The sequence below is a fragment of the Zootermopsis nevadensis genome, unplaced genomic scaffold, assembly GCF_977971745.1.
Source record: "Zootermopsis nevadensis isolate Lab colony 2312 unplaced genomic scaffold, Znev_1.0 Znev_ptg000013l, whole genome shotgun sequence".
Classification (NCBI taxonomy): Eukaryota; Metazoa; Arthropoda; class Insecta; order Blattodea; family Termopsidae; genus Zootermopsis; species Zootermopsis nevadensis.
Genome location: NW_028259145.1, coordinates 7,395,496 through 7,409,484, shown reverse-complemented (window position 1 = coordinate 7,409,484; position 13,989 = coordinate 7,395,496). Strand labels below are relative to the sequence as shown.

General features: G+C 37.7%; 1 protein-coding gene across 6 annotated transcripts; it reads right to left on the bottom strand.

Annotated features, from left to right (window-relative positions):
* On the bottom strand, positions 1–13,256 carry LOC110831449 (vacuolar protein sorting-associated protein 4). Of its 6 annotated transcripts, none has more exons than XM_022067454.2 (8): positions 8,839–8,917; positions 8,379–8,420; positions 7,572–7,645; positions 7,167–7,359; positions 6,397–6,664; positions 5,359–5,572; positions 3,686–3,914; positions 1–2,204 (listed from the first exon to the last, which is right to left on the bottom strand). In XM_022067454.2, exons 1-8 carry the CDS (start codon positions 8,857–8,859, stop codon positions 2,103–2,105), a joined length of 1,143 nt encoding a protein of 380 aa, XP_021923146.2. In that variant the 5' UTR covers positions 8,860–8,917; the 3' UTR covers positions 1–2,102. The 6 variants fall into 6 exon arrangements, with proteins under 6 accessions (XP_021923146.2, XP_021923149.2, XP_021923148.2 ...); XM_087348544.1 differs by lacking the exons at positions 1–2,204; positions 8,839–8,917 and adding exons at positions 12,998–13,049; positions 13,181–13,229 and having other exon boundaries at positions 2,222–3,914; XM_022067456.2 differs by lacking the exons at positions 1–2,204; positions 8,839–8,917 and adding an exon at positions 10,326–10,533 and having other exon boundaries at positions 2,221–3,914.
* Between the last annotated feature and the right edge of the window lie 733 nt (positions 13,257–13,989).

Below are 13,989 nucleotides of genomic sequence, written 5' to 3'. Positions count from 1 at the left end.
TATTTACTTTATACAAGCAGTTCAAAATTATTCATTTTTAAAATTGGGGTGCATGGAATACATGAAACATATACAGGTGGCCCTCGATTTACGCCGGGGATGCGTTCCTGGACGAACCGGCATAAATTTAAACTCGTTTTATAATGTAAATCAATGGGAAGTCAATGACATGCGTTCCCGGCACCCAAACATTGACGAGTAATATAATGGCATTACATTTAAAGCTCTGAAATAACGTAAATAAAATAAAGGGAATTTAAAAAATATATTTTAAACAGTTTCAACAGGCAAATTGTTGGTCCCCGCGATTGACTCCGATTATTTCATGTCATTGATGTGTACAGTCATCTCTGCTGTTATGCGATAGTTGCATTCATGTCAGACGCCGAGCTATAGAAAATCGCATAGTAAAGAGAACCCCGGTACCTCCGCAGAGATTAAATTAGCCCTTTGAAATTTTAAAGCGCCAGGAATGAACTTGCATAAGAGCAAACTCGCATTTGCAAAAATTTGCATTTCACAAACAGCTTTTACCGATTCATCGATCTCATAGGAGCAAATTCGCGTTAACGAAACATAATTGTAATTGCAGAGATGACTGTAGTTATAATTTTTATTCAAAATCAGCGATGTAAGAATTACGATTTAGTATAAGAAGCACCACGAGATACATTGTAAAACGTTATAAATAATAGTAAAATATATTTTTTTCATCTTTTGACTTTCTAGTTTCAAATGCGGCGTTATTCTGAATCGGCGCAAATCGAGGGCTACCTGTATTTAAAAATAGAAAGGAAGTGGCTCTTTTTGTTTCTTGTACACTGTAGGATGTTATTATCATACACAATTTCAAACTGAGAGCTAAAATTTTTTGTCAGTAAAATGCAGTTTGATTTAAATAGTGTTATCATTGAACAATTCACTAACTGCATTGATATTTTAATTTTATAGTACAAAAATAAGGATATGTTATACTCATCAATTATAATTGTACATGCTACATGGTGTCATGACATTTGAATGGGATGTTCTTCATCTGTTTTCACTACATCATTATTCTGTCAAGGATCTCACATCATATAGCATGAGAACTGTGCATATTAAAGTGTCAACTGCGTTACCGTCTTGCTACTCAGACAGTATTTCTTGAAATCAAACATAAAACTGAGATCGTGAGAATTTCAACTTCAAAAAAAAAAATCAAATATTTCGCAAAATTTTGATTTTGTGCGCTTTTTGGACAATATCCAGCATATTTTGGAAATCTTTTTCAAAATTTTCCCAACCCGATTCCTACCACAACCGTTCTCTGCCGTACCCGATCTCTGGCACACACGGTTTACCCCAGACTCGTTCTCTGTTCCACCCGTTCTCTGCCTGTCGTGGCCTTTGCAGAGACCACAGGTCGGAGACCAGATCGTGTAAGACCGAGTCTGGCAGAGACAAAATCCGGCAGAGACCGGTTCTTGTAGGGAACGAGGTGGGGAGTATTTTTAAAAAAAATTCAAAATTTCTCAAAAAAATAAAAAATGCTGTAAATTTTATATAAAGCTCACAGAACTAAAAAAATCTTCAATTTTTTTTAAAAATCTTCGAAAATTTTTGGTTTTGTGCGCTTTTTGGACAATTTCCAGCATTTTTTAAAAATTTCCCAACCCAATCCCTACCAGATCCGTTCTCTGCCGGACTCGATCTCTGCCTCACGCGGTCTATATCTCACCCGCTACCTGTTGGACCCGGTCGTTTCAGAGACGGACCGTCAGAGACCGGGTCATAGAGACCGTATCGTGCATACACCGAGTCCGCAGAGAACGAGTCTGTCACAGTCAGGGTACGGCAGAGACCGGTTCTCGCATGGAACTGGTGGGGAGTATTTTGGGGAAGAAGAAGGGAAAAAAATAGGTAACTGTCTAAAACGCGCAAAAACTAAACTTTTTTTTAAATATTCCGAATTCAATTTTGTTTATTTCGAAAAGTTTTAGTTATTTTCGCTTTTCATGACATTTATAATCATTTTTAAATTTTTGCAAAAATTTTGAAAGGGGTACCATCGCCAAAACTTTTAAAGTATTATACAAGAGAAAATAGTAGTTGTATCGAAGTTATCCCCACTGACCAAAATCTTCTGCAAATTTATTTAGTTTTGCCATGTATTCATCATCCACTCTTGGTTTTGAAGTGGCAAGTGCCAGCATCATGTGTTCCTGTTAACAAAGCAAAGCTATGTTAGGGAAGCACTATAGTAATAGGACTTGCTATGGTCTGTCCAACATTCAGAACATACCACTGCTTTTATGGAAACAGTGCAACAACATTACTCTTTGCTGTGTATTATTAGGGCGATCAAACCAAGGAGGATGAGATGGGTGGGATGTGTACCATACACAGGAGATGGTAGGGTAATTAGAAGGGAAGAGAATTTGAGAGACATACACATAGATGGGAAGACAATATTAAGAAGGCTCTTCATGAAATGGACTCAGAGTCCAGTGGCAACCTTTTATGAACACTGTAATAAATTTGTGGGTTCCATATGCCAGCATGTGACTAGTAAAGGGACTTTTACTACCTTCTCAAGAAGGCCTGTGCTACAAGGACCATAAATGGATCATGCCATATGCCACTTGAATCCAATCCATACCTTCACACCCTAATTCTCTTATTCCCCTCATGCATGTTATATGTGACAACCACCTTGAATTTCTTAATTTAATAACCTTAACAACAGTACATGAAGAGTATGAATTATGAATCTCTCATTAAGTACTTTTCTCCAATCCTTTGTCACTTCATCCCTTTAGACTCACTGCTGTGAGAATCTTGAATCCTACTTTGTATTCATGTTTGACTTCATTATTATTTTTAGCCCAGTTAGTTTCCCCACCATTCCAATTGTTTTATATTGTACAAAATATATAATATGATTTGAATTTATAAGGTTTTGTACCACCTTTGTTGTGACTGGCCTACTTCTATTCTCGACCACTGGCTCCTGTGATGAGTTAGTCACCATCTTGCATCATTTTTGTTTCAAATGTCGCTATTTGCAAGTTGGCCATTATTCGAGCTGTACCTGCTACTTGAACTGCAGTTATATTTATATATTCTGGTTCAATAAGAAATTATGGCAACAAACAAAAAACTTGGGCGATCAATATCAACTCTGAATACAATAGGGGAAAAATACATTCATGGAGGAGGGCAACAAAGCAAAATGTCAGATTATATTTTTAAGAAGTAAATATATTCCTCCTGTTTCTGGGAATTATATATGTTGTAAAAATGGCCCTACATTGCCTAATAATTTACCTACATTTTTGTTGGGTATTGAGGTTACGTACAAAGCTTGATATTTTTGCTTTTCCTAACATTTCCCAGTTATACCATTTTTTATTAATCCCTGGAAAAGAGTAAACGTGGGGTTCCATTGAATTCGATCTTCATCACACTTTTGAAGGATTTAGTAGCTATTCTTTATTATGATTTTGTTCTATTTTCTGATGGTGTCTCTAGCTTGTTTCTTTACAAGATTCTAATAATATTTTCATTCCTTTTATTAAATTGGAATCAAAACAGATCAGTAACTGATGTGATTATTCAGTTTCAATCCCCCTCCCCTCATGACATCTGCTGTGTCGTTTACCAGAACTCCAACACTGAAGCTGTCAACACCAGATACACTCACCATTGTGATTGGTGGGTCAAACAGCTTTCCATCTTCCACATCTTTCCAACACATTTCAACAGCCCCAGGGTATTCTGTTGAGCAAGGTGTAAGGAGGTTCTCCCCACTGACACTAGAATGTTTATCGGATGACTCGGTGACAGGCCGAAAGTGAGTCGCAGTTGTCATTTCTGTTATAGGCTGCATCAATGCATCTCGTACAACAATACTAATATCAGCACCAGAATACCTGTGACGAAAAGATGCAAGTGTATACAGTGGATTTCTAACAGGTACAAATACCTGGTTCTGAAATCATATGACAATGGGCCAAACAATACTTAAGTGTGTGTGTGTCTTTTCTTTCTTTCTTTCTTCTTCTTCTTCTTCTTCTTCTTCTTCATGAATTGCCTACTGTTGAAAGCACATACAACCACAAGCACGGAACATGTTGGTGTAGTGATGCGTTTAACTTTGACCTTTCAGTTGAGCTCATAAACCTCCAAACATTCTAGATCCTGACATTAGTAGAAGATGGAACACAGTGGTCAGTTGGCAGGGCAAAGAAAATACAGTAACCAATGGACCACAAATGAAATTTTCAGCTCTCCATTTCACAGCAGCATTGATTTTGAAGCACTAAATACCAAGTTATTTTGTTATCAATTTGTTTTAAAAACGGCTTAAGACAAGGAATTTCTTGCACATTCTTTTGAAATTATCAGCAAGCCTTTGAAGTGGTTGTGGAATTGCACTGCCATGCATGCAGGGAAGTTAATTTAATTAAAAATGTTATATTTCACTCAGACGTACATCCTCTTGAAGACAATCAATTAGGTGACTGATCCAATGGACCAATTGAAATTGCTAAAATATCGTTTCATACCCTAATATTTGTTACTTGTCTGTACTGAAACAAATGAGAATTTTTACATCTAACAAAAAAGTGGCAAAGCAGAAAAGCAATTTCCATGCCTCAATGGCCATAAAATTTTTTAAAATTAAAAACTGAATTAAATAAACATTGTATTCCCATAGCTGGCGTAGTTCAGTCAGTATAGTGACTGGCTACGGACTGGATGACCGGGGTTTGATCCCCGACGGGGGCAGAGGATGTTTCCTCTAGCCTTCCCGTCCAGACTGGCTATGGGGCCCACCCAACCTCCTATCCAATGTGTCCTTTCCTTTCCTTTCCCTTGCACAGCCTCAATACACAGACTGTGTCTAGGAGTGCCACACAAGACGGGAGCTTAGTATCAAAACTGAGTAAGAAATGTTCAGTGAACAGTGGTCTGGAATTGCTTCTACAGAAAGTTACAAAGAGAAGTATGTCTGTCCATCTCCTTGTTTCATTTTGTAACTAAAGTATGATAAGGTGGTTTATAGCTGATCGGCAAACTTCATTATGATCCATTACTGAACATACATTATACTGCCAAGAGGCATAAACAATTTTTCTTGAATTGCATCAAATGTACAAATTCAAAAATTGTTTTAAATTAAGGTAACTTTCTAAGTAGAGGTATACTTTATAAAGTACCATTTCTTTGTATGATGAGTTATTTTTGAGAAATCTGAAGTTCCTTTTGAGCTTCAAGTAGGACTTATGGAAGATTAATACAGACCACCTCTCTCTGATGTGCTTTTGGTACTTGTACCAATTATGCCAATTTATTCTCGAGTAATATACCTACCCTTCTGTCCTCTCGGCCAGTGTTTTGAAATGCTCGTCTTCCAGAGTGTGTGAATTTTTTCTCAAATAAAATTTGAACATCTGTAATCTGGCTTGCTCTTCAGGAAGAGGAATATAAATTCTCTTCTCAAACATTGTTAGAATAGCAGCATCTAACGCCCAAGGGATATCAGTAGCCCCTAAAACTAGTATGCCATCGTTATCATAGTGAACACCTGAGAAGAATGGAAAAGAATTTGTCCCTTCATAAATCAATAAAAGCCCCTCAAGGATATGAGTCCTACAGCAGGCATGACCAAACCGCATGCTTCAACGTCTTGGAAGGACTTCATCGCCTCCACTACCTGTCTCTAAGTCACCAGTACAATGTTAGCTTCACTATGCCGCAAGTTCTAAGCTCTTTTATTTGCCTAGGCTCCACTGTTTGTGTTGGAACGTTGCATGACTGCTGTGACTTTGAAGCATGAAATTTGGTGACATCTACTACAGTTCACTTCTCTGAATTACGTACTGATGCAATCATCTGCAGAACTAAGGATCATCTGTTAATTACAAAGTAAAGGAACGCTTTCTGATGTCTACACTTTTATCAAAAGCACTCACAAGCTAGTCGCTCAGTGTCTGCCTCCGCCGGCCACTTTGCTGTATTACAAGCAATATATTCAAACCAACATCACGTGCTATCTATCTAGAAGATTTTGTTCAAAATATTAATGCTCATTTTGCAATGTGTCTAGCACCAATACAGACACCTGCTCTCCTAATCATAATGCTGTTCTGAAAAGTGAAGCAATTTTTGTTTCTTAAATTTTCCTTTCTATTGAAGTTTAAATTAATTTTTGTTTGTCATGTCAGCTTTCTATACAGCCATCAGCTACTGACATCTAACGAAGAAATAAATAAATAAAACCTTTCAAATGTCACAATACAGAATATTTTACATTAAGGTAACATAATTACAGGTGGCTCAGAGGTTACTGGACATGGGCATTGAATGTGCACAATTTGTGTATAAAGGAATTGTTTTAAAATACTGTACCGTCCATCTGAACCAGAAACTCAGCTTTGATTCTTCTAGCTGAATCAGATTCATTGTAAGAGCGTGAATAAAGAAGTGAATCCACATAATCGATGAAAATTATACTTGGTTTATGCTCTCTTGCCAGTTCAAACAGGATTCTGACAGGTTTCTCAGATTCTCCAACCGACTTGGATGCCAGGTCTGATGATGAGACTGCGAAAAATGTGGAATTGTTTGCCTCTGTTGCAACTGCCTTTGCTAAGTGTGTCTTTCCTGTTCCTGGGGGCTGAAAAAAGATTAATGTGATAAACGTTCGCCATGACAGACTGCACAAACTTTCTAGTGTTTGTAAACTATGCAAAGAACACCACCAGGTACTTTGCAATCTAAATACACCAGAATGTGTAACAAAGCCAACAATTCTGTATACCATACTGGAGAACATTTACGTTCCAATTGCAATCTTTGCTATTTTGCATACGTAACTGGCTGGAAATTTCACTTAATGTAGACCCGTGTTTGTATCAAAATTTGCAGTAGATGGTCGCGTTTCATTAAGTGTGTTATCTAATAAAGAGTACACAATATGTCGTGCCATGGAAACATAATCTTCTAACATGACATTAAGAAACAACATTCTATTGCTGTTTGTAGCAAATCAACCCAATGATAGAATTACATAACTGTACGCCCTGCATGCGATTCTGTGTATTCATTCAGGGGCTGGTCTGTTGTGAAAAAAGTGACATCAAAGTCCTTATGCCATGACAGCATATTTAAAGTCTTACCCCAAAAAGCAATATCCCTCTCCAAGATTTTAGATTTCCAGTGGACAATTCTGGAAACTTTTGGGGGAATATTACTCCATCCATTAAAACATTTTTGGTCTCTTCCAGGCCAACCACTTGTGACCACTCCACCCCAGGGTTTTTAACAATGGTTTCTCTTAGTCGACTTAGTAACTCCATTTCATCGTCATTCCTGGAGAAAAAATCAATAAAGTTATAAGAGAGAAAGAACAATTTTTCTGTGACAAACAATTGTACAGAGGATCTTGTGTTCTGCTGACCAGGTTAGACTGGCTGTTCCAGAATCAAAATACCCGTACAACTGCAAAACTTAAACATAAATATTACAGTCTTGCATCCAGAAATATTGATACACTGATAATTAAAACAAAAGGTTTCACCTACATTGAACCCCCTTCTCCAGCGATCAATGCCTCTGTACTCTTCCGTCTTGCCTCCCTTGCAAAACCATTTACTATCTGCAGATAAAAGTGAGAATCTGTGGTAAACATTTTCCAAACTGGACACTCAAAGAAATTAACATACAAGAGAGACTATCTGTTTAGGTAAACAAGAGTTATACATACAATGTCCCTTTCTAACAGCGTTAGTTCAACATATCAGATATACAGGTGGCTTGGTAGTTCAGTTAAAATAGTATAAGGCTCAATCTCTTGTTCTTTCACTATTAAAATTTCAACACTGCCACACCCAACGAAGTTGTGTTGTAGTTTAAACAGCTGAAAGTTGTCAGCAGTTAATCAAATACATCCTCGTATGCATAATTAATTTTTTAAAGACAGTTCTGATCCAATTATCATGTTTGTCATCTAGTAGCTAAACAAAGAAGATAGGTCAGATGAACTAGCCAAATGTACTTCCACTACAAAATTAATTTAACCCTTTCTATGCTACATGTAGCACTGTAAATAAGGTTGTGAATAAGCTCATAACAAAGTGGTCATCAAGTGTCTCAAAAATGGCTTCAGATAAGGTCCAATGCAGGTAATGAGCCTTTGCTTTCCACAAAGCATAGGGAATGTTTTACCAGCTAAGTAGGCATCAGTTCCTCATGAAAACCCCTGCATTACAGAATGAAACAGTTCCACAATAATGTGAGATAAAAGTTGTATTCCAAGTACAATCACTCCATTCATAAACGTGTAACTGAATTTTATTTAACCTTTACTTAAAAATCAAACAAAATCTTACCTCCAATGGAGTGTTGTCTGCCATTCCAAAGGTCAGTAAGTTCTAAAAATAATGAAGAAAGCAAAAATTAATTTATATTAGCATATAAAATTACCTGTTATATTACATAATATTTCTTAATAAAATACACCTTGGTAGTTATCAAGCATGGCAGGACAGCAATACGAAATTAAAGGACATATTAAGATTGACTCGTGAGATGGAAACCATAACTGATATATAGTGCATGAATTGTAAGCCCCAAATAACTACACAAAGACAGTTTCATATTTCATATCACTTGCTGCCATTCTTTACCCCAAGACATAATTATGAAGTCTTCTGGAGATCCCCATTAGAAGAAAGACAGGATCTTGAAAAATGACCATGTTAAAATGTACAACTCCACACAAGTGAACTCGTGTTTATCTTCAAACACTGGAAACATTTTCAATGTCCATGTGAACAAGAACAGTATTACCATTAGAACCATCAGTGTCATCGATCACAAGCAACTTCCATGACTCTGCTCAAGGTAAAGATAACGCCTGTACTCCAATACTGACACAGACCACTTTAGAGAAAGTAACTTGGGAAGTGTGGGAAGGCACAAAAGCATAATTATGAAAAACGGCACTCCTCATGGAGGAATCTGACACAGGCTGATGGTGCCATCTAACCTACTAACTAACTAACTAGATGGCTTACCGAACCCGAAGGTTTATCACCGAATTAACCAAAGCCCTCCACCGGACTCTGTCCTGGGCCAACAAAATCCAGTCTTCATCAACTCCTGTCTCCCATAGATCCCGCCTGACATTATCCTTCCATCTGCGTCTAGGTCTCCCCTGAGATCTCTTCCCCTCAGGCTTCCCAACCAAAACCGGCGCTACCTCTTGTCTCATCTATGCGTGCTACATGCCCCGCCCATCTCATTCTTGTCGACTTAATCACCCTGACAATACTGGGGGAGGAGTACAAATTTTTAAGTTCCTCATCATGTAGTTTTCTCCACACCCCATCGTCTTCTCTCCTACGCCCAAATATCCTCCTCAACACCCTATTCTCAAACACCTGCAATCTGTGTTCCTCCCTCAGAGTGAGAGACCATGTTTCGCACCCACACAAAACAACAGGCAAAATTACTGTTTTGCATACTTCAATTTTCAGGTTCTTGGTCCATCTTAATGATATCCTCCCACCTACGCCGATTTCTTCCCAGAGGTCTCCTTCCTTCAGGCCTCCCAACCAATTACTGCCCACCTCACCCTAACAACATCGGGTGAGGAGCAAAGACCGTGGAGCTGGTCATGCACTTTTCTCTATTATCTGTCCCACTCCCGTTTTGGGTCCAAATATCTTCCTCAAAACACTGTTCTCAGAGACCCTCAGTCTATGTTCCTCCCTCAAAGTGAAAGACCACGTTTTGCACCCACACAGCACAACTGACACAATTACGCTTTGGTTCATTTTAATCTTAATTTTCTTTTGATATGAGATCGGAGGACAAAATATTTTGCACTCAATAATAGCAAGCATTCCTCGGATTCAATCTGCTGTCGTAAGGGGATAATAACAGGGAGATTCGTTGATAATTTGGCTTGTAAAACCGAAATAAGAATTCTTCACAGTTCCCTAAAACGCTTCAATAATGCCGATGTATCAAGAGATGTAAAGTGTTAGAATTATTATTCAGAATATAAACCCCACTTCTTAACATCCATATATTTTTATTAAGATTCTGGACTACGAATCACGTTTTATTCTTTTAAAATTGTAAAATGTTAATTGCCTACTGGAATATTATTTTACTATCATTGATGCCGTAAACAAAGAGAAGTCAATCTAATATTACTTGAAGTTGTGTTAAAAAGAAGACAAGCCTAATTCTCTTACACGAGTTAAATAATGCAGATGAAAACACGTAAATGTGATGAACAATAACAATAATAAATAGGAATCTCTAACCTCAAACTTCGTTCAATTGTAAGAGACCACGATGTCTGCAGGCAATAATCAATTTAATCAAAACTAAAATGGAGAGAGTGGAGGGCAGTATCACAGATTTCTTAGTAATTCTAGTATAAGATAAGTACTCGTGATATTCTAAAAGTTTTTTTAACAGCACGAAATTATCTAGTCTACGACGCACTTCTACAAGCGATTCACAGCTCACCTTTTCCCACAATAACGAAAGCGGATTGTTGACGGCAATAATGAAACACAACAATGCCGAGTAAACAGATGACGTAACAATTAGTTTCTTAGGTAAAGGAATGGAGTGCAATACGGTTCATTCAGACAATTATACTGCATGCATAAGAAACGAGAAAAGAGCTTTACGGCATGCTCAGCCAACAGGTTGTTGCAGGTGTTGGTTAGAAATTTTAAAACTTTTTCTTGCATTGTTATACACACAGGAGTTCATAATATAAAAGTTGACCATTGTCGGTCCATATTTACACATTGTTGGTAGTTGAAAAAACAAAACAAAGATAATTACTCTAGCTTATAATTTGGTTACATTCAGTCATAAGAGTAAGTACTTTCCCCATAAGAAGAGAACACATTTAAAAATAATCGGAAGAGACGTGAGGAAAACTACAATTCCAATTGCCTTTATTTACGAATAACGCCCGGATTCAGTATACTTCATTAACTTTAAAGATGATTTTTGAGGGGCCCGGGCGCTGGGCCATAGAAAATGTTTCCTTCCGTCGAATCCCGGGAACGATGTTTTATGTTGTTCGGACAGCAAGGACTAGGGAAGAATGGCGCCGAGGCAATTTTTTTTTGTTCCTGGGAAATGATTTGACTGACTAAGGTCACAAGCCCGAAAACTGTCTGAGACCCAGAAGATGAATTTGTAAGAAACTGTCGTATACCCCCTTAGTAAATACCGCAGAGTCTGAACCCTGGGAAAATTGTCCTGGGTTTGATTTCCTTAAGGGCGGTTCCTATAAATCCGAAACTAAGCGAGACAGGATCAGAGTTTTTGCCTCGAAGAGGAGATTACGGAAGTAAAGGCACTGGGTTCGAATCCTTACAAGAAGAATGGTTTCTGTTGACAGGAACGCAACCGCTATAAGAGAGCGACGCCAAGGCAAAATGCGTTGTTTTCGGAGAGGAAATTACAGGATCTAAGGTCACAGACCCGAATACAATTCTTGGTTCGAGTCTCTGTTAAGACGTTGAAGCAAACTATTTTTTGGACCTAATGCATAGTAGAAGACCAAAAACCCATAAAATGGCGTTTTGGAGACTGGAGTCTTTCTCCGTCTCCACGTAAAAAACTGACTCTGTTGGGCCCAATCCATAGAGCTAGACCCTGTCTCTGGACCTAGCAGCACCAAAAACCTAACTAAGGGCAGAGACCTGCGCAAGCACAAAACATCGTCCCTTGCTAGAAAACACCATTCCTGCGTAAGGAACGCTTTGCTGGAAATGGTAGACAGAGGCTTATAACTAAGACGAGGGTTTTGTCGCTGCGGAAACATTGACGGTCTGTTGCTGCTGATGAGAGGTATCGCGTTAGGCAACTTGTCCTTCATGAAAAGGATTTTGGTTCGAGAGTTGTCTGGAATTTGAACCCAGAAGTCGCTGTGCGAATTGGGGTGGGGGTCACGTCAGCTGAAGGCCTTAATGATTTGAGGTTGGAGGGCCATCCTCCTTTTTGAATTATACCCTTGTATTTGCCTTACAACTGAGGAAAAGCTCGGAAAACATCACTCGTCCCCAACTTTCTACTAGCGTCAAGTAAAACTTCTGTGTTCTTCTTTATCGAAGTAGTCGTTACCAAATTAAATTTAAAATGTGTCTAGTCTAAATATATCATGTCTCGGACCTATCAAAAAGTTTTCCGACACTATTTATCAAAGTAGGATCTACGATTTTAATTTCCAGAAACATAATTTACGTTCCTTTACTCCAATGCCAGCAGTTAATATGAAGTTTTAATACTTGCCAGTTGGTTTATTATCGTTTAAAACTGAAAAGCTACAAGCGACTATGGCTACTGTTACGCACTGAACTCAAGGAAAGCTTCTTAGTTTTCACGACACTTCTAACAGAGTGGTAGTCCGTGCATGTAACATCAGCTTTAGCAACTTTTAACGCTACATTCTGTATTTATGAGTTGCACTGTAAGCAGTGATTATTAGGAGTTCTTAACTTTTTTTAGACCATCTTCGGATTAAAAGAGTTAACGAAATTAATTCACGAGATTCCTTCGTATTGCTGTCGAAGTTGAAATATTTACCATAAATGCAGAAGGTATTTGAAGTACAAAAACCTCGTGCTGTAGTAAACGTTTCAACCTCAATTCTACCTCAAATTGTTCAGTATTCGTGACAGCACAAATAAAATCAGACAATCAGGCGTTACCAATAACATGACATAAATACAACCAGCTGCTATCCTCCCTTAAGGACGAAGGTGTGTGCAGAATTCCTCCGGTAGCCAACATTACAGAAGTAGAGTCCTCTAGATTCAATGACATCTTCCATATGGAAGTGCTGGCATATGAGTGTTTAACGATTACACACCAACACTCACGATACCGCAGACAATTACAAATGCAATTGCAAATAATGATGATGATGATAATAATAATAATAATAATAAAATTAGGAATCCCTTACCTTAAACTTTGTTCAGTGATAAGAGACCACGATGTCCACCGTCAATGATCAACTGAATCAGAAATAAAATGGAGAGTGTGGAGGGCAGTATCACAGATTTCTTAATAATTCTTATACAAGATAAGTACTTATGATATTCTAAAAGGTTTTCAACAGCACAAAACTATCTAGTGTATTACGCACTTCTCCTGCAAGCGATTCACAGCTCAGCTCTTTCCGCAATAATGAAAACAAATTGTTGACGGCAATAATGAAACATAACAATGCCGAGTAAACAGATGGCGTAACAGTTAGTAAATAAATAGAGTGCAATACGGTTCATTCAGGCTATTATACTGCATGCATAAGTAACGAGAAAAGAGCGTTAAGGCATGCTCAGCCAACATTGTTGCTGGCGTGGGTTAGAATTTTCTTGCATTGTTATACACAATGGTTTTCACGTAAAAGATTACCATTGTCGGTCCATATTTATACATTATTGGTAGTTGAAAAAATAGAAAGAGAATTACTCGAATTTGGTCACATTCCATCCTAAATGTAAGAAAAAATTGACAGTGGAACCACGGTTCCGGAGAATTTGACGTAAATGCGTCTCTCTATTTAAATTATATTTACGTCTCTGTAATGTAATGAAATATAATGTAATGTAATGAAATGTCATCCATCTTGTTACGAAAACGGATTGTTGACGGCAGTAATCTAACACAACAATGCCGAGTAAACAGATGACGTTTCCTAGGTGACATAACAATGCATGCAAGCTGACCATTGTTGTCGATCCATATTTACAAATTGTTGATATTTCCTAGGTAAGCATCTTACACATTTTCCTGACGCTTTTTCGTAACGTTGTTTTTGCCGAATGACCCTTCCGTATAGACGTATTTACGTAAAAATACCTAATATTAAATGTTTTCTCTATAAGAATGAAATAAATTTATAAATAAAGAGGTGTGAAGATAAAATTGCAATTTAATTTATCCTTCTTTAAA